General features: G+C 60.2%; 1 protein-coding gene across 5 annotated transcripts in view; it reads right to left on the bottom strand.

Annotated features, from left to right (window-relative positions):
- Positions 1-18,569, bottom strand: part of CAMK2B (calcium/calmodulin dependent protein kinase II beta) — a 50,746-nt gene extending 32,177 nt beyond the window's left edge. For all 5 annotated transcript variants that reach the window (XM_037041008.1, XM_037041009.1, XM_037041007.1 and 2 more), the window contains exons 1-2: positions 18,419-18,569; positions 4,623-4,717 (exon numbers count right to left, since the gene is read on the bottom strand). In XM_037041008.1, the coding sequence (XP_036896903.1) occupies positions 4,623-4,717; positions 18,419-18,483 (160 nt within the window). In that variant the 5' untranslated portion in view covers positions 18,484-18,569. The remainder of the gene's footprint in view (positions 1-4,622; positions 4,718-18,418) is intronic.
- Between the last annotated feature and the right edge of the window lie 2,411 nt (positions 18,570-20,980).

Raw genomic sequence — 20,980 nt, forward strand, 5'->3', positions numbered from 1 at the left:
CACAGGACGCTCACATCTGCCCTGCAGCCCAGGCTGCAGTGTCGCTGGCCGTCCCTACAACAGGGGTGCCTGCCTGTGTGCACTGGGTCGGGCCTGGCTCAGGTCAGGGGAGACTGGAGGAGGAGGGGTGGTCCTCTCTGGGAAAATTGCCTGACCTCGGTCATAAATAAAGCCCCTGAGAGCAATGCATGTGGGAGCCCCTCTTCGAGAAGTAAGGGTCACAAAGGACTATATCTTATTACTGCAACCTGTTGCCACTGATTGCACGTGCAGAGGGCGTGTCACAGAACCTGCTCTGGGGACAGGAGCCCTGAAATCAGGCATCTAAGCTGACATTATGTGATGTTGGAGGGACAGGAGGGGGTGAGACAAGGAGGCCCTGCCACCGTGGCCCCGCTGCCATGGCCACATTGTCATGGCCACGTTGTCATGGCCACACTGTCATAGCCCGCATGCAACACCTGTGTAGGCTGGACCCAGAGAACCTGCACCACCAACACCAGCCTGCCCTGGGCAGAGTCTGCCCTGAGCAGAGTCCACACCCCACTTGCACACCAGTGGGGGAGCTGTGGCCCGCCCTGGAGCCAAAGGTCAGAGGGGCGGTATGCCCAGGCACATGGCACTCACCCGCCTTGCCAGGGGCTGGCAAAGGCATCAAACAAGCCATTTACTCTTCCTAAACAGAAACACCCATATATAAAACACAGCATTCATTTAAAATCCATAAAATCGCTCAACAAACAAAATCAAACCAACTTTACTCAAAAACGTCAGCTAGCCTGGACCTGTGGTGCCCCATCAGCCACCCAGCTGCGTGAACCCCAGGACCATGAGAGGTGTGGGGCCCCCAGCTTTGGGGCAGGGGCCCAGGAATGGAAGTAGCCCCACACTGGTTGTGGGGGAAGGGGCAGAAGAGAGAGGTGCCTGGAGGGCGGTCACACACTGAGCTCCAATAACGCCCCGGGGAATGGTGCGGGGACTGAACTCAGCTTCTCACCAGCCCCCTAGCAAGGCAGCAGGTCCCCCTAGGCACCTGAGCTGTCAGAAGGGATGAGAAGGCTGCTAAGGGTGGCAGGAGACAGCAGAGGGCAAGTGTGGACCTGCAGTGGCCCGTCACAGAGGGGAAACTGAGGCACATAGTGGCACTGAGTCCTCCAGGCCAGCATTCCCTGCAAGGCTGGTAGCCTCCTTCATGGCCCCCCAGGGACAGCCCCCCTCCCTCCGGGCACCATCGCCCCTCCCAGGCCCCCACCTCCCGCCCTCCTGGCCCCCAGCCGCTCCCTGGCTGCAGGGCTGGGGGAGAAGAGCCAGGAAAAGGCGAGCAGGAGGGAGGAGGTGGCACTGGGTCTCTCACCAGCTGCCAGCAGCAGCAGCACCATGACTGGCAGGAGGACACGAGAGGCACTGGGCTGGTGGAAGAGGGATGGATGGGAGGGGACTGCCAATCACTCTCTCAGGTACCTACCAGAAGTTGGGAACAACGACTGGGTGTGAAATCCTACCTGAAAAGTCCACAGTGCTCACACTAGGGCTTTCTCTACTCCCAAGGCATCTGCTGGACACCACATCCTTGAGGCCAGGCAGTTGGGAGAACACTAGGAGGCCCTGCCTCCACCAGCATGGGGCCCTCCGCCTTCCTCAGCTCCCAACCCTGCCTGCAGGAAGGCAGGCACAGCAGGGGCCCTGGCCTGGGACAAGGGGTCTGGGACACCGCAGGATGCCAGCTGAGGACAGGACCACTGTGGCTGTTGCCCAGAAAGCCCCACACAGAGCTGGCAGGGATCTGAGAGTTGTGTTGGGGACAGCCCCCTGCCCTGGGGTCACCATCCCCTTCTGCAGAGGACAGCCAAGGCCCCAGGGCAGAATGAACAGGGGTAGGGGAGGGCAAGGCTGGCAGGCCCTCAGGCTGCAGCATCAGGGGCCCCTGGCAGCAGTCTGTCTTTGCTGCCTCATTTGCTATTCAGATCAGAGTGGGGGGCACACTCCAGCCAGACACAGAGCCCCCCAGGGAGGCCCAGGCTGGTGCTGACAGCCCGGTGGGGCTGAGGTTAGTCAGTGCCCAGGTCCAGCCTGGTGTGTCCAGCTGGCGGCTGCAGTACTCGGCCGTCTCAGGCCCCGGCTGCAAGCCCAACCCGCTCCATCCAGCTAGGGGCGGGTGGCTCACCCATGTGTGGGCCTCAGGGGGCTCCTTCAGAGCCTGTTTTCAATGCGTGAAAAGGGCAGAAGTTCCCAGAGAGGGGCTCCCCCGCAGCCAGCCCCTGGCACCCCCCTCCCCCGCCCTGCCACCCCTGCTCCTTTGGTGGCTTCCCTCCTGAGCTCGGCTCCTGACTCACGAGTCTTCAGCACAGCAGCCCTGAGGCAGACCTCTGCGCCAAGCCACTGGGTGCAACTTGACCATCCTGGACCCTCACAATGGCTAGTGAGCCCCTGGCAGAGTCCCAGCCCCCCAGCCCAGCCCAGCCCTTTACCCTCCTGTGGCTCTGCCCTCAGGGCCTTAGGAATAGGGGGCTGTCGGGTGGAGGATGAGGAGCAGAGGGGAGGAAGGGGAGAGGACTGGCCCAGGGAGTGGGGCATAGGCTCAGCATCCCTGCAATGCAGCACTGCGGCCCCATTAACCCAGTTCAGCGGGCTTTGTGGCGCCATCATCCCAGCTCTGAGTCTGGGTCATGGGCAGCGGGAAGCCTAGGTGCGGGAGCACCAGGCAGGTGTGGGTGTTCAGCCCCATCCCACCCTCTGCAGGGGTGCCTCCAAGGCAGGGGAGCGCACAGGCCCTGGGCAAGGGGTGGCCCCAGGTGACCAGAAAAGGGGCATCAGCCTGGAGGTGGGAGGAAGCACAGAGGCGAGCCCCCCCATCTCCACACCTGCGGCCTCAGTCACCTCACCTGTGAGGTCAGCACCCTAACAGTAAGATCAGTGCTCCCCAAGGCCAGTCTCCTGCTGAGAGGTCACCCCCTGCCCTCAGGTCAGCCTTGAACCTGAGGAGTCCTCAGCCCTCCCCAGCCAGGTCAAAGCCACAGCCTGTGCCCCCAACTCTGTGCCTCGGAGAGGAGGCCCAGTTTCCTTGACCCTGATGGTCTGAGGGCCCTGGGGTCACTGAGTGGAGGCACGGTGCTGCTGAAGGTCAAGGGCACCATAAATGCCCAGGACCTGCCTAGGGGGTGGCCACCGGCTGAGGGTCACTCCTGGGACACCTGCTTTCTGCATGCTCACCCCAGCGAGCATTGACCCAGCTCACCTCCCAAGGTGCCCTCCCTCCGAGGCAACAAAATCGCCCCAAACAGCTGTGTCCTGCCGACAATACTCTGGGAGGGAGGCAGCAAGAACCCAAAATGTTGAGAAAACCCATATCCCCAATGATCTCTCACCCTAGTCAATTAATTTTCCTCTAACTGCTTTTGTGAACAGCGGTTTAATAATCTCTAATTATTCAGCACATTCGCTGATTCTGAATGTCTCACCATCCTCTATTTGATTAAGTATTAAATTTAAAAAATCTAACTCAGTCCCTGGCACCAGCCAGGAGTGATGGGCATTGTTCATGACAGTGAGCCGTTCTGGGGCGAGCGGTGTTCCATGTCTCAGTCAGGGCGCTCCTCTGCCCCCACCTGCCAGGGCAAGGTGGGGGCCGGCCCCCCAGTTGCTCCCTGGGAGTTTGTCGGACCCTGGGGGACTCAGATGGCAACCAGGCCTCCCCCCTGCCTCCTGTCCACCCTGAGGCTCCTGCATCCAGGCCTCCCAGATGCCCTGGAGTCCAGTGGCCAGCGGCCTCCCCTGTACCCAGCACCTGCCTGGCCTCACCCCTGGGAGACGGGCTGCAGCACAGCTGTCCGGACTGGCCCAGTGGGACACGGATCCCGAAGGCCCTGGTCTCTGAGAGGTGCTGCCACACCGCCCAGAGCCTCCCTCCTCACACCCTGGCTCACCCTGGGGCCCTGTGCCACCCTCTTTCTTGGCTCCCAACCCTGAGGAAGCAGTGAGGCTGCAGGGCTGACCCACTTGGCCCCTGAGACCTGCTCCCTGGGCTAGGAAGACACTGAGTCCTAAAGGTATACAGCAGGCACCTAAACACAGCAAAGCGAGTCTCTGCTGAGCCTAGACCATGAGGGCCTTGGGCTACGGCCGCAGACCCTGAAGACAGAGGCAGGTCCCCGCACTTTCGGGGGGGCGGTGGAGGCCAGGACACCTTGGCCAGGCCTCTCAGACTTGTGTTGGGAGCTGATGGCACCACCCTCAGCCTCCATCTGACCCTCAGCCCCGCTCAAGGCAGCATGGCCACCAGGCACAGCCCTGACACACATGGGACACTTCCTGACCCTGTGAGGACCAACCCTCAGCAGGGGCAGGTGATTGTGGGTAGGTGAGTGTGGGCAGCCCTGGCTTCCCTGCCACCCAAGCCCTCTGTCCTGTGGTTTGCAGGCTGGCAGCGTTATCTGACCACCAGAGGCCTGGCCACCATGCTGCCACCCCTCAAGCCCAGGGGAGATCCCCAAACCCCTGTGAAGGTGTGACCCCGAATCTGAGGATAGGGTCCCCGTCCCTCTCACCCCACCTGGGTCCCCCCGCAGCCAGGACACCAGGCCCTGCTGCCCCTGCACCCAGACCTCTGCTCGCGGCCCACCTACCTCTGGCTGACAGCTTCTTGGTGTTGATGATCTTGGCTGCGTACTCATGGCCGGTACAGAGCTTGACACAGCGCCGCACCACAGAGAATGCCCCCCTGGGCATTGCGCAGGGACGGGGACAGGGACAGAGAGGAAGCTGGTTAGTATCCCCGTGGATGCCCCCCTGCCCAATGAGGCCAGGCTGAGGGTAGAGCTCTGTGGGCTCTCTCCCCACACAGCTGCTGACTCCATGCTGCCCCAGCTCAGCGGGGTCCTTCCCTGACAGTGGGCCAAGCCCAGCCAGCCCACTGACTCCAGTCCTCACGGGTCAGCAGAACTCAGAGCGCAGCTTCTGGTGCTTTGTGCCGAGTCCCCAAGGCCCAGTGAGGCCCAGCGAGGGTGCCCCCTAGGTACAGTGTCTGTCAGTGCAGCCACATGGGACTCCACAGGGGTGGAGATGCTTGGGGTCACTAAGCTGGGAAGCTGGAGGACTGGGCCCCCCATCTCCGCTGACCCCCACCTCAGCTGACCCATGTGATGTTCTCACTGTGAGTACAGGGTATGTCCTCAAAAGGTCCTTTTCTTAAGAAGAAGCATAAAGAAAGGAGGCTGTTTCTGACGGTGACAACCTGGTTGCTGATCATCTCGAGGGGTCAGCCCACACACACAGGCCCTCAGCTACTGCACACAGTGGCCTGGGAGTTCCTGTGAGGGACCACCACGCCATCCCTCCAGGAGGCCGCTGGATTTGGGGGGCACTTAAATTTTGTAGCCAAAAAGAACCAAGTGCCTTGAGTAAAAGGAAGGGATGAAACCCTTGTGTGTGTGTTTTGTAGCCCTGACTGTGGCTGGGCACAGAGGTCCCCTCTAAGTGGGGGCCTCCCTGCCCACAGTCCTGCCCAAGAAGGCCCTCCTGCAACGGGCTGTGTCCTGGGCTACCTGTCTCATGTGGCCACCCGGGGCCCTGAGGTGTCTGCCTCCCTCAGCGAGCAAGTCCACCACTTTTGCGTCTGAGGGTGCTTTACACGCACCCCCTCTGACCCAGGTGGCAGACACCCTTCTCTGCACAGACACCCCACAGGGCCAGTGAGCTGCTAGCCACCCCAGACCACCCCAAGTCTGGAAACCAAAGAGTGTCGTCCGTCCCATCCACTGACTTAAAAGCAAAGTCAAGTGAACACATCAATGGGTGCAGAAACAGCAGCTGACAAAACACTGAACCGATCACCACAAAACTCAGCCCATGGGGTGGGAGGAACTTTCTGATGCAGTGGCCCGGCTCCAGCTGTGGCACACCTGGGGCTTATTTTCTCACAGCTCCGGTGCTCACCTGGGGGCTCTGAGAGTGCCTGTGGGCCTCATCCCCACCTCATGCCCACCTGCTGCCCTGAATAGGGGCCACTAGGGAAAGCTGCAGGGGTGTCAGAGCAAAGCCCTGAGTCAGGGCCGAGGGCATACACCCCTGCCCGGTGCCCTTCCATGGCCAGCTGCCCCCCAGACACCAGGTCAGGTGGCCCAGGGGGCACCGGCCTCTGGCCAGGTGAGGCTCAGCCCCTGCGTGGCGCCATCCTGCAGCTGTGGCCACCTGGAGGGCCTCACCACCCCACTCAGTTCTCCCTGAGGTGGTAGATTCGACTAGGGGCTGTTCTCACCTGCCCGGCCGAGTCACCGCCCACCTCAGGCTCAGGCTGCTTGGCCTGGGGACACTGATGTCACTTCCAGGCCACTGTGCTCTCAAGATGGCCCTGAGCTCAGGGCCTGCAGGAGCAGGGCTCTAGCCTCTGGGTCACCCTGCCACCGCCCCCACGCCCCGCATGCTCAGGGGCTGCACACTGGGGTGCACCCAACAAGGCTGACTGTGGGCCCCCCAACGCCAATTCAGAAGAAGGCGGACAGCTGGCTGCATGCGGCTGCAGGAGGGACTGAACCGACATCCTCCCAGCTACTCTGTTAGGCCGCACCCCACGGGGGGGACCTTCAAAGGCAGCGCTTCAAAGCCAGCCGCCCCACTTGTTGGAGGGCCAGGCAGTCAGGCAGAGCACAGCACCAGGGAGCAGCTACAGTGTGGGAGTGGCAGCCCCGCCTGCGGCACACAGGCCTCCGAACTCAAGCGGGGCCCTGCGATGTGGCCTGTAGCCGGACCACAGGTGCCTGGGGACGGACAGGATGGCTGTGTGGCCACTCGATCTTTCTTGTGAGCTGTGGCATCTCCACAACATCTGGAGGTCCTCTTTGTTCTGTCTCAGATCCACTGACCTCACCACCCTCAGCTGTACTTCCGAGGAAGGCGAACATCGCAGGATCAGCCAGGAGCCCTGGCGTGACACCGCAGCACCGAGCAAAGGGGCCCAAGCAAGCCACTCCCAGCCTCCCTGCATTTGAGCTGCGCCCCAGGCCTCACTGCCCAGCGCTGAGATGCCACCACCTGTGCAGGAGGAGGCGTGTATGTCTTTTGCACACCCGCATTTGCAGCCATGCCATTCATCACAGCCAGAGTGGAGCAGCAAGGGCCCGGTGGCAGATGAAGGGACTTCTGACACCTGCTGTGTGACACGGCTGGACCGCGAGGACACGATGCCGAGAGAAACCAGACTCAGGGGGACAGATGCTGCTCGATCCCACCCACAGGGGGTCCCCAGGGTCGTCAGACTCAGAGACAGAGAGGAGATGGTGGAGCCAGGGGCTGAGGGAGGAGAGGGGAGCGAGTGTTTGATGGGGTGGAGTGTCAGATTGGACGATGGAAAGTTCTGGAGACGACGGTGGTGACGGCTGCACAGTGACGGGAATGCGTTTGCCGTCCCTGAGCTGTGTGCGTACCCAGGGCTCAGGTGGTAGATGTCACGTTGGATGTATTTTACCGCAACAACAAACCTGTGGGAGTGCCGCAGCCGCCTGTGCGGGGCCCGTAAGGGGAAAGGAAGACACCGGTGGTGGCGGCGCCATCTTCACAACTGGGTGTTTGGAGGGAGTGCCCTCAGTACCATGTGCCAAAGCAAGGTCTACCCTCAGCTGACAAATGACATTGCCGCCGCCGACAGCTGTGAACTCAGGGGCACCAGCGGCTGTGACCGGCAGACACAGGCTGTGGACGCTCAGTTGGGATGTCTGGCAGCTGGACACCCACCGCACCCACAGGCCCCGAGGCTCTGTCCTCAATGTGGGCAGAAAAGTGGCCTGTCTGCTACCGTCTCTGAGCTGCGTCCCCCTGAACCCACACCCGGAGATGGTGCGGGGAGAGCTGCTGGAGGCCCCAGACCTGGGGCAGGCACGGGGAAGAGATCGCACACTGTGTGCCTGGGCCTCACAATGATGCCCCCACCTCCTGGACATGGAGGCTGAGGCTCTGAGATGGCCCTTCCCCAGCCTGCCATTCCATCCAGCACCCTCGCCACTGCACCGTCCCCACTTCTGGGATGGATGCACATCCCTGGACCCTGCGCAGAGGATGACACTGAGCTCAGGCTTACACCCAGCAATGTCCTGGGCAAAGGCCCAGGCTGAACACAACGTGTTCAGGAACCACAACGTGTGATGTCACAGAAGTCTCTCAAAGGTCGAGCCCCAGCCACTACCACCCAGAACCCGCTATGACTGGCCTGGAGCTGGGGGACACAGGGTCACAAGCCGGAAGAAACTGAGCTCCACCCGCCACCACAGCTCAGCTTGAATGGGAGAATGACAAACCACATCCCAGTGGAGGAGCTCACCTTCCAGGTGCCTGCAAAGCCCTGAATGTCCCTTCCAAGGAGCCACCAGGGATGGGAGGCAGAAGGAGCAGACCCCAAGATGACATCCAGAGACACCCCTGAGGACCCTTTAAGGGGGGAGGAAAGGAAAGGAGGGGAGATGGAGAGGGAAATAGAGGGGATAACTTGGCCCCATGTCCCCTGCCCCATGGCATCACCAGCAGCACAATGAGGTGACGCCCATTGGTCACCACACCAGGAAACACCTGGAAGTCAAAGAGGAGCAAAGGAAAGAAAGGACACCCCCACCATGAAGGTCGCCAGGCCTGTGCAACATGGTTAACTGTACAGATGAGCGTCTGTTCATGTGGATCAGAAAATTAGGATGTAGGCCCTGGCTGGTGTGGCTCAGTCAATTGAGCGCCAGCCTGCGGACCAAAGGGTTACAGGTTCGATTCCCAGTCAGGGCACATGCCTGGGTTGCAGGTCAGATCCCCAGTAGGGGGCGCATGAGAGGCAACGACACATTGATGTTTCTCTCCGTATCTTTGTCCCTCTCTTCCTCTCTCTAAAAGATAAATAAATAAAATCTTAAAAAAGAGAAAGAAAAAATTAGGACGTAGGATAAACATGCAAACTTCCAGGGCCTGCAGACGAACTGGGAGATACAACACCTTCCAGATAACCCCCTGCTGCTGAGGGCCCCACCTGCCCTGAGGGTGCAGTTCCACCCACGTGGGGCCCAGGGACCCCAGGCCTGGAGAGGGGCCCGGGAGGCATGAAGGAGGTTCCCTGTGACAGCTGGCGTGGGCGCCCCACCGTCCTCGTGCTGCCAATCCCGCTGACAGCATGTCTGCCCCCTCCACCCACGCCCGTCACCACACCCACGGGCCTATCCCTGCTCCCAGGGGAGCCTCACTCTTTAGCGCCTGGTCTCCGTGAGCGGGTTACTTGGAGAGCCAAGCCCCTCATCTGCTCTGAGACCCTGCTGGACCTAGGGTCAGCTGCTGGGTGTCTGGAATGTCGAGGTTTGGGGAATAAGGGCCAGCTGCAGGCCTCGGGGAGGGGCTTTGAGTCTCACGCTGGGGCCTCTCTCTCTTTCTTCCCCTCTGATGCACACATGTGTGCACACACACAGTCTCCCGGCTCAATGACAGGTGCCCCAGTGTTGGCAGAGTGACGGTGGGCTAGGGGCCACATTGGCTCCTGCCCTCATGACCGTGAGTGACCATGCCCAGGAAGCCATGGCCAGGGCTGCTGGCACTTTGTCGGCTCACTTTCCAGCCACACCAACCCAGAGAAGCAAGTGCGAGAGGTTTGTTTTTCTACACGGGTTCTATTTGCTTTTAAACATCTTTAGTGAGAGGTCACTCACTTGCCACACAATCCACTCATGAAAAGCACATAATTCAGTGGTTTTTGCTTCATCCACATCCATTGCCACAATCTGAGTGTGGAAGGTTCTCCTCACATCACCCTGGGGTCTCGCCGCATAAAGCTGCCGGGGCCTCCCATGCTGGACGCTGCATGTAAACAGGGCCGTGGTGTGTGGCCTTTGTGACAGCGCTTTCCCTGCACCCATGCAGCCAGCATGCACCACACTGAGCCCCAGTCGGCACCCAGCACAGGTGCTGCCATCCGAGGCCTGGATGGCACCCACTGCATGGGCACAGGTTCATCTGTGGGTGGCCACTGGTGATGTTTCCACTTTCTGACTGTTATGGATAATCTGCTGTAGACAAGGTTTTATATATATATATATAGGAAAAGGGGGAGGGAGGAGAAGAGAGAAGGAGAGAAACGTCGGATCAGTTGCCTCTCATATGGGCCCAACTGGGGACCAAACCTGCAACCCAGGCCTGTGCCCTGACCTGAACTTGAGCCAGCGACCCTTTGCTCTGTGGGACGGTGCCCAACCCCTCTGAGCCACACCGGCTGGGGCTGCTGTGCCCCAGGTTTTGTGTGGGCACATTTCGACACCTCTCAGGGACCCACCCGGGGAACTGGATGCTGTGAGGAGTGTCGGGCGGCCTTCCCCAGAACCTCGGCACTTGCACGAGGGTCTCCACTCTGGGCCCCCCAGCACTCATCACTCGCTGTCTCAGGGCGACTGAAGTGGCATCAGATGGTCTCTCTGACTGGAGTCTCCCTGATGACTGAGGACATCGAGCATCTATCTTCTCAAGAGCTAATTAATTGTCCACTTGGGTTGTTTGTCTTTTTCCTCCAAGGCAGTGAGTTCTTAGAACATTCTAAATGCAAGTCCATTACCCGACAGCCCACTTGCAAACACTTCCTCCCTCCGCGGGGTGTCCTGGCTACGTCCTGCGAGGCACAGAGCGTCCATGTTGAGTCCAACTGGCCTATTTCTGTGGTGGCGCCAAATCTGAGAATTCACGGCCAAATCCAAACCATTCTCATGCTTCCTTCCAAAAATCCTACAGATTTACACCCCTGACCCATTCCGAGATAATTTTTTGTCTGGTGTTAGGTCATTTTTTTGGTCTGTGGGCACCCAGTTGTCCATTTGTTGGATGGACCACTATTCTTTCCCTGCTCATCATCTTGTCAATGATCCGCTGGCCGCAGATGTCCAGCACTGCTCTGCACCCCCCACCCAGCCCCCTGCCACCCTCGGGCCCGCGGCACCCCTGTGTCTTGGCTGCGGCGGCAGAATGGCGAGCTTTGAAAGCTGAAAGTGCAAGTCCTCTAACTTGTCCTTCTCATTAAGGCTGTCCTGGCTCTCCTGGGTCCCCAGCTTTTCCGTAGGTATGTTAGTGTCAGCGTGTGAATTTTTTAAAAAACAGGCAGCTGGAATTCCGATAAATACTGCACTGCACCTGTGGTCTGTCTGGGGCGCGATGCAGCGAGGCATCTCCGGCCCACACACTTTTATTTAGGCGTCTCCTACTTCTCTCCACAGCAGTCTGCACGTTCAGTGTTCAAGACTCGTGCAGCTTTTGTTAATTCGTTCCTAAGTGCCTTACTTTCTCAGGTGCTACTGTGGATGGCCTTGGTTTTCCCACTTTTATTCTGAGAATAAAGTACAGTGAATTTTGTGACTTGACTGTATGGTGCAGGCCCCTGGATCCGTCCCTTGGTTCTAATGGAATTTCACGGGATGCCCTCCACCTGCTGCAGACCTTGGGGGCAAAGGGTCTGTCTCCAGCGGGAAGCCAGGTAGCTGCTGGTGTTTCCCAGCTGCCGTTCATCAAGCTGAGGAAATTCCCTTTTGTTTCTAGTTTGTTGAGTGTTTTTACCAGGAAGCCGTTAGCTTTCGTCTGCAGCTATTGAGATGATCATATAACTTCTGTGTTTATCCTATAAATACAGTGTCCACACCGGCTAAATTGTGTGTGCTGAGCCCGCCTCTCACCCCTGGAGTGACATTCCCTGTGCACAGTGCTCAGCCTCTGTTGTGCTTCCCAGGGCGTCTTGCTGGGCCCAGATCTTCTGAGGACACTGCCCAAGGTCTCATGTCCACTGCTGTGTTTGCCTGGTGTGGTCCTGGGTGACACTGGCCTCGCAGAATAGAAAACTTCTGTCATTTTCTGCATTTTTCGGAAGAGTCTGTGAAGGACTGTTAGTCACACTTTAAATGTTCGACAGACTTTTTACCAGTGGAGTTCTCTGGGCTGGGGCTTCTTTGTGGGGCATGGAAGTTTTTAAATTTGTTTATTGATCCCTTTTGCTGTGGTAGGTCTGCTCCAATGTCCTATTTCTCCTTGAGTCGGCTTCAGTCGTGGGCATCGTTCTAGGAGTGTGTTCCGTCTGCGTGCCCCGACTTGCAGGCACACGGCTGTGTGCAGAACCCCCCACCGTCCAGCCTTTCACTTGGGGAGGCCAGTTACCATGTCCCCCGTCTTCACTGCTGATCCCTGCAGGCTGCGGTCTCCCTCCTTCCCCTGCGCCTGGCCCCTTTTTACAGCCACGACCTCCCGCTAACTGGCACCCCGGCTTCTTCATAGTCACTCCCAGAGCACGAGCAGCACGGGGCAGGGACGCATGAGTGGTTACGCTGCCCACCTGCGTCCCCACCATGTCCCACATGGGCGGGCGGGCGCCCTGCCTGGCTCATGACAGTCACCCAGCGCTGGGGAAAGGCCGGCAAACGGCAAGTGTGCAAGCCCAAGAATGGATGATTGAACCTGCAGATGAGCAAAAGAAACCAGAAACATGCAAAGTAACCATCATCATTGCAGAAATGGCCTTGAAGATCCAGGTGGGCTCTGTCCAGCCCCGTGAGCACACAAAGCAGCTGAAGCGGGACTGGCTGCTGCACACTGGGGTGTGCCACCAACGTAAAACACAGACCGCTATTCAAAAGCATCATGTTTTTAAAAATGTAAAGTAACTTAACAATAATTTTTGTATTGATTACATAAATAATATTTTGGATACGCTGAGTTAAATGCATGTTTTAAAGTGTGTTTAAAACACACTTTAAAAAACACACTTTAAAACACACTTAAAACACACCTCTCACCTGTGTGTTTTTAGGGTTTTTTTTAAGTATTATAAAATTCTGCCCTGGCTGGTGTGGCTCAGTGGATTGGACGCCAGCCTGCAAACCAAAGGGTTGCCAGTTCAATCCCCAGTCAGAACACATGCCTAGGTTGTGGACCAGACCCCCAGTAGGGGGTGCACAAGAGGCAACCACACATTGATGTTTCTCTCCTCCTTCTCTCTCCTTTTCTCTCTCTCAAAATAAATAAATAAATAAATAATTTTTTAAAACCCAAAATCTCTGAATTATACTCGTGGCTTCTAGACAGTGTTGCACTCAGCAACCTAGGGGGATGGGGGATGGGGCGACCTCAGGAACAGAGAACCAATGAGTGGTAGGTCAGAGGGTCACACCCTCCTCCTGCCCTCACTGCCCCGAGCCAGTTTGCCCCAGACCTCCACAGAAGCAGGAGACTGGCTGAGCAAAGAACCGGAACTTAGTTACCAAGACTGTTCGGTTGGGCCAGAAAAACTGCATCCACCAGGGACCCCTGAGTGGACCAGGAGACAAGCTGCCGCAAGCCAGGCAGCTGGCAACCACTCTAACATAAAGTCATCTTTCATTTTCAATAGATCCCAATCTTCAAACGAATAAAACTCGAGTTTCACATAACGAGCTGATATGGTGATCTTCGGAAACCCTCGGCGACACGTGCTGTACTTAGGTTTCTACACCAATCAAGTGGCTCACAGAGGTCGGTGAAAGATGCTTCAAAGTAATCAAATCAGACTCTGTTTTTGCAGGAGACAGAGAGGGAGAGAATTAAATTTTTGAAAACATATTTGAAATCTCCAGGAAGGCTGGTCTCTAGCCTGGGGACCAGATGGCCTCAGGGGCAGAGGGAGAGATGAGGCGTGTCCCCTCCGCCTGGTCCGGCCTGCAAGGCCTGTGGCCGCCACGGGGCTTGGTGTGGATGTGAGGGGGAACTCTCTCTGTTAGACTATTTCTCAGGTAGAAGAAAGGAAGCCCAATGATGCCGTCTCTCCTCGAGGGACCTCAGCAGGGCCTCCAACCCCAAAGGGGGGGACCACGCCCCTGGTCAAGGGCAGAGGCCCACAGCCTCACTCCCATGACAGGAGGGAGCCCCTCCAAACCTGGGGGTTCCTCAGGCCTCTGTCATGCTCATCAGAGGAGAAGCCCCACACACATGTCCCTGCCTCTGAGAGCCCGAGGGAAATACCTGCCATGTGGGGGCTGACAGAGAATCGTTTGTGTGGTGATATGATACCACCTGCGTTTTTAGAGCCCTGTGTGCACGTGACCTGCCCTCGTGTGCCTGTATACATGCAGGACCCCGCCCAGACTTGAGAGTGCCCTGCAGCTGCTCAGGGGAGTGAGGAGACACAGCTGTAAGAGGCACATTCACTGCACGTACATGCATGTTGCTTTTTGGTTTTCACAAGATGATATCGTCCTTGTAGTTTAATTAATACAATAAAATTTCAAGGCTCGCTGGACCCAAATGGGGGCAGAGTTGTGGAGAGACGTGGTAGGGGAGCCAGGGACAGTGCCCATGTGGGGAAGGCACAAAGGCGGCGCCACAACCAGAGAGGCCGGGGAGCCGAGGGTCAGCGCACCACGACAGGAGCCAGTGGCGGAGGGACGCACAGCATTTGCACAGCGCAGGGAGGCTCCAAGTGGACGGCCTGCACACACAGCCTGCCCTGTGTGCCCGCCTGGTCAGAGGTCTTGGGTGCGCCTCCCCTCCCCTCCAAACTGGCAGTGACTGCAGACCAAGCACCTTGGGTAACGGGCGCCGTGTAACCGCTGGCGACTGTCACCAGAGGAGGAGCGCAGGTAGCAAACGAAGCTATATTCTTAGCTCCCAGCAAAGTAGGTTATGGTATAAAAATACCACCAGTAGTAACTGAACAAGCCTCACCTTCATGTGTGCCCTGCAGCAGCAGCCGCGTGCGAGAGCTGAAACCCTCTGCCTGAGTCAGGGCTCTGGGGCGGCCAGCACCCACCTCTGCTGGCATGCAGGGCCAGGGGTCAGGGCTCTGAGCCAGGCCCGAAGCCCCGCCTTGGTGGGGGGCTGCCTGGCCTTCTGGTGGGTGCCAAGTGTTAGGGAGGCAAAGTGGGGTCTGGGGCGGGACCTCAGAGAGCAGCCCCTGGGGTAGGAGCTATGTGGCCCGAGGGGTGGAAGGAAGGTGCAGGCAACCGCCCTGAGGCAGGGACTCCCCAAGGCAGGGATGCCCCAGGCAGAGCTGGAGGAAGCAAACACCCTGGATCCTTCTCCACCCAAACCCCCTCCCTGGTTCTGGCGTCAGAGGTCAGGGACCAACACCCCACCTGCCCCTCATTCCACCCTTTGTCCACTAACACCCTGGCCAGTCACCAGCTTGTGGAGAATAGGCCAACTGCCCCACCCAGGGGTCACACCACAGGACAGACACTGGGTGGAGCCAAGGACGCACCAAGGTCAGCTGGGCCTGGGCTGGAGGTCAGTCTCCCTGCTTCTGGGGCAGGTGGCCCCCTCCCTCAGCATCATCTCTGTTAAATCCTGCAGGTGGAGGAGGTGATGCTCCCTGGTCAACTAATTAGATGAAACCACAGGTTCAAAGGAACAAGCTCCGTGGAGGCCGACATAGCCGGTCCATGACCCCTTGTCATGTCCAAATCCTCACAGGAGCGGCTTTCTTCTAGGGGAGTGCCGGCACTTTGCAGGAGATGATCCCAAAAGTGGAGACTTGGGAGCCTCTTCTGTCCACCCAAGGGCCCAGTGTATTAGACCTGAGGGGGCTGGTGGCCACAGAAACCCAGAGAAGACTTGGACCCGCTGCTGGAGACACACCCCAAGGACACCCTGGGACCTGTGCGCTGGACAAACCTGCCTCAGGGCTGGAGGAGGGTCTGGCACCAGGGCAGGACCATGGACTCGCACCTCTGCCACCACACAGCAGCGTGCACAGCTGATGTGTCACCTCCCTCGTGCCCCCAACGCTGCACAGAGGGCAAACAGCTCCAGCATGTCCGTTTAACGGCTCAAGAGACACAGGGAGGACCTGTGTCTAGTTATGGACACGGCACCTGGGTGCACACGGGTCAGACCTGGAAGGACAGACACCGTGGGCAGGACTGCCACCAGAGCAACGGCACTACTGCTCGTAACCAAAGAGGAACTTAAAGCCAAAATGGAAAAAGAGTAACTCAGCAGAAGAGATACAAGTGTTTATTTTATTACTCGGGAAGTTCTCTGGATTTTAAAACCCACACTGCTGGCCCGCCCAGGCTGGCCGAGCCTTCCCGCCTGTTCTGTGCCTCACAGGGGTCCCTGCTCGGAGTGGCTCTGAACCCAGGACCTGGGCCAAGTCAGGCTGGCATCCAGCTGGACAAGGGAGTCCCCGGCCAGGCCCCAGAAAAGAGCTTCTTTCGGCCCTCAGACCCTACAGCCCAGGCCCCCAGGGCACCCTCCGGAGCAGAGGCAGCAGCTGGGATGGGTGGCAAAGGGAAGGGGAGGAGGCCAGAGGGGACAGGCCTAGTCAGGGCCATGTCACACCGGCAGCTGTGGGCCTGCGGCCTGGCCCTCCCCAGGCAGGGAGCTTGTCGTTGCCTGACCAGTGCCAGGGGCTACAGCTTTAAATAAACTTGGAGGCATCCACCTGGCCAGGAAGCAGCACCAACTGTGCCTCCTGCTGGCCTGGCACTACCAGCAGCCTGCCAACACAGCCACTGTGGACCCTGGCCCCAGGCTCACCCAGCACCTGCCTGACCTCCTCCCTGCCCTGGACGCCCCAGCAGAGCTGTGGCAGGCCCCTTGGCAGCCCTCCCTGGGCCGGGCACCTATGGAACTCCACAAATGGGCCACTGGCTTCAGGGGCCAGGAGAACCAAAACCCTCCTGGCCCCGGGTGCTTCACCCTCAGGCATCTGCCCTGTCTGCAGCCAGGTTTCCCCACCCACTCAGGCCCAGTCCCTGGGCACCACTATGTGGGCAGCCACCCACTGCTCCAGTCCCTATGGAAGGGGTGAGAGCCCAGCATGCACTGCGGGGTCTGCCACCCCCTCTCCACCCAGGGGGCTGCCCCAAAGACCTCTATTCCCCAGTGTGGGAGTGGGTGAGAGCAGGCACATTAACCAGCCACTGCTGGAGCCAGAGTCCAGGGCTTGGGGGTCCCCTACACAGCCATGGACCCCGAGGATCCACAGAAAAGTTTACGGGAAAGGGTCGGGTGCCCCTGGGTGCAAAGCAGAGAAACAGTACAACTTCCTCCCACAGCTGCCCGCCCCTGGCAGAACCAGCAGCTCATGGCCTTCCCCTGGGGGGCAGAAGAAGCCCTGGAGGAGGCAGACCCTCCCCGTCCCTCTCCTCTGCTCTCCAGATCCACTCACCTTGGGGGCCGGCCCCCAACCGGCCCCCAACCAGCCCCCACCCCAGGGAAGGCAGTCTATGGATTCCCAGGGCCTGGCCTGGCCCACTCCGGGTGCCCCTTCACCATCCCTCTGCCGCCAGGCTGGCGCTTCCTTCCGCACGTGCAGGGTGAGCTGGAGGATTTGCGCCCCCGCCCCGACTCCTCAAGGCAGGGCATCCGTGTCGCCCATGATCAGCATCACTCACCAAGACGAGATTTCACTACAGATGCGTGTTTAGGAATGAAAAATAAGGGTCGGCCCCTAGATGTTTAAGAGGAAGCCTCACCAGCGGCGCCACCACCACCGCGCAGGGACAGAGGACGACGCAGGAGGCCGGGTTCTGGCCGCATCAGGCTGGAGCAGCCACCCTGACTCACCGGGTGCACAACCCAGGCGACCCTAGAGGCAGAGCCGGGGCAGGCGCCCCATGCGCCCAGGTCAGCAAGCGGAGCGCAGGAGCCACCTGTTCCCGGCGAGGTCCTTCCTGAAACGCGCCTTCGCGGCCTCCCCACCAGCGCCGCCGCCGAGTCGCACCAGCCCCCGCCCACCTCGGTGACCCTGAACCCGGGAGCCCATCAGGCTCCCCACCTCGCCCCTCATCTCAGCCCCCTGGTCTGACCGGACCTCCCAAACTCAGGCACTAGCTCTCCAGACTCCTCTTTCTAGAAGGATCTAGGGGGAAATCCCCCAGAACCCAGATTCCCCGGGGGCCCCCACGGCAGAGGCTGTTCCCACGCGGTCCGGCGCGCAGCGAGCACCCCCACCCCCCACCTCCCGCGGATGGAGCCACGCGGAGGAGCAAGCGCGGAGCAGGTCCTGCCGCCCCCGCACCCGGCTGCTCAGTGGGGGTGGGGACAGCCAGGCCCACTCGGGGACGACTCTCCGGCCCGGGCCGCCCCCTCCCCTGCTCTCTAGGCCTCGCGGCTACCCCGGTGCGCCCCTCCTCTCTGACCTCCGGCCGCCTGATGCGTCACGTCTGCCCGGCGCTCCGAGGACACCTGCTGCCGCCCCCGCTGCGCCGAGCCAGGCGCCCAGAGCTCGGGGGTTCTGGCCAGGCGGCCGAGCTGGGCAGGGCCAGGCAAGGCCGCGCACGCTAAGGTCCGGTGGCTGGGCCTGGGGCTCGGGGGTCGGGGCCGCGCGGGGCAGTACGCTTCGGGCCCTGAGCCAGGAGAAGCCGGGGGCGCGCGGGGCCGCAGTGCGCCCGGAACCGGCGGCGCGGAAGGTCCAGATCTCCGGGGTCTCGGCCCTGCCCGCACGCACCGCGGCTCTTACTTGCCAATATCCTCGTACAGCTGGTACTCGTCGGTGAAGCGAGTACAGGTCACCGTGGTGGCCATGGCGGTGACGGACAGCCTCGGCGTGCGCTCTTCTGCACTCGGGCGGCGGCGGCGACTCCGGCTCCCGCTCGCGGGCACGGCGGCTACACGGGCGCGGGCGCGGGCGACACCTCGGCTCGCGGCGCCGGGCGGGGGCCGGGCTGGGCTGCGAGCACACGCGAGATCTGCGCGCTCCGTCCCCGCCAGGAACGCGCCGCACACCTACGCGCGGGGAGCGCGGGCGCAGCTGTCACCGCCGCCACTCCCGCCCCGCCCGCCGCCCCCTGCGCGAGCCCCGCACCCGAGCCCGCGCCCCGAACACGCACCCGCGCGCTGCACACACCCTGCGCCCGCGCCCTCATCCGAACCCGCGTTCTGCACACGCACCCGCTCCCTGCACCCTTGCACAAGCACCTGTGTTCTCACTGCACCCGCTCCCTACACACGCACCTGCCAGGCGCGCACATGCCTCCTGTGCACACAGCCTCACTCTTCACACGCCTGGGGCTCGGGGCCTCACACACAGGCACAGCCGGCTGCCCAAGCTGCCTTCTCTGCTCCTTGCTGGTGGCCCCCCACACGCGCACACACTCACACACGGTAGTACACCCCTGCCCTGTCTCTCCCAGAAGGCCCACCTTGCCCCGAACTGAAAGAGGGGCTGGGGCCCAAACGAGGGGCAAGGACACGTGTCACCCTCCACAGGAGTTACTCCCCACACCCCTGGGAAGAGATGCTACTTGGCCCCGACCACACAGGCAGCGTCCGGTCCCGGTGCCCCTGGGCTGCACAGGAACATCCCAGATCAGGGCCTCACAAGGGACACTGGCGATGGGACAGGAAAGGGTGGACGCTGCCCCTCCCCAAGGGTCCCACCCCCCACCCCCCACACTGCAGTGTCTGCACTAGAGTCCCAGGGAGGAAAGTGAGTTCAGGCCCAGGGTCCTTGAGTCAGGAGAACAGGGGCCCCTCCATCAGGAACTCAGGGTCCTGAGAGCTCACAGCCCCCTGCCAGGTAGGGGGCACGCACATTCCTGCTCCCAGGCCGAGTCTGCCTGTCAGTCTGCCTGTCAGCCTGCTACTCTGGCTTGATAGGAGAGGGTCCATCTTGAAAGTAGCCCTGGAGCGGAGCAGAATGGGGGGAGGGCCAGGCTGGAGAGGCTGGGCTGACCCCGTTTTTCCACCAAGGAGCTTCCCCAGGGCCACGCCCAGGCGCCATCTAGAACAGGGCCTTCCGCTACAGCACAGAGGGCCTGTGGGCTCTGGCTCCCCCCACTCCTAGGGGGCCCCAGGCCAGGCCAGGGTCGGTCCCAGGCAGGCCCTGAGGAAGGGTGCCCCAGCAGTCCACTCCAGCCCCGGTCGCCCGTCTGTGCTGATGTTGCTGCTCCTCCTGCTTTGGTGCCAGCCCAGGACCAGCTCCCAAAGCCACAATAAATCTTTCCTGAGTAAAAGTTCATATGGAAGGGATTCTGGGGTGGGGGCAGCCGGGCCTCCCCACCAGGTTGCCCTTCTCACAGGGATCTCCAGCAGACCCACAGGCAGCCTGTAGGGGGCTCCTCTGGGTCCTGGGTGGCTCTGTAGGCTTTGCAGACCGGACTTACAACCAATGGCTAGAGGCAGAGGACACTCATGGTGACCATGAGTCCTGGCCAGGGACAGTGAGGGCCCTGTGTGGAGCATGGCTTTGATCTCAGCAGGGACAGCCGAAAGGAGGCCAGCTCCACACCTGGCAGTGACCCTGGTGGTCTTGTCAGGCAATGCGCCTCTCCAGGGAGGCCCCTCTTGGGCTGTGCCCAACCCCACTGGAGCCTCTGCCCACACGTTCTGAACCCTCAGGGAGCAGGGGTAGGTGGGGAGTTGGTCCCTCAAAGTCGACTACAATTTGAAAACCAATAACAGGAGGTCAAACCTGGGCACCGCCAAGGTCACACCCGTTCCTGCCAGACGAGTCTAGGCCGGGGGGATGTGGCCATAAAGTCACAAGGACACTGACTTGTTTGCACACACTATACATGTCTCATCTCATTTAATTCTCAAACAGTCCTAGACAGATGTGTGTGGGCACTGCCCCCTCTTACTCCCAGGGACAGCAGACAGACAGAGGGGGACCAACTTGCCTAGCATCACCAGCCGAGAGGTGCCCGAGACTGAACTGCCACTGCTCCGTAACGGCCTCCCGTCCTTTATTTTCACACACGCACTTTCACATGCACACATATACTCACACATATATGCATTCACACTCACACGTGTGGCTTCCACGGCCCCAAGTGAGGACACAGCAGCGTTTTGGCAGTTTGTTTTGAGGTTCCTTCCCTTGATGGGGAGGCTGCCCAGGACCAAAATCACACAAGAATCAGGGTCACTAAGGGATGCAATTGGAGGCCCCCCTTCTACTCCTGTTAGCACCTGGGGTTCCCCCCTCCAGCAGTGCTTCCCTGCACTGAGGGTGTGACCCAGAGCAACCCCAGGGGGCAGGAAGGTGGGGTGACCAGGGTACCACAGTGGGGAGTGGTGG

The sequence above is a fragment of the Sturnira hondurensis genome, unplaced genomic scaffold, assembly GCF_014824575.4.
Source record: "Sturnira hondurensis isolate 20B ecotype Veracruz unplaced genomic scaffold, ASM1482457v3 Scaffold0002840, whole genome shotgun sequence".
NCBI lineage: Eukaryota > Metazoa > Chordata > Mammalia > Chiroptera > Phyllostomidae > Sturnira > Sturnira hondurensis.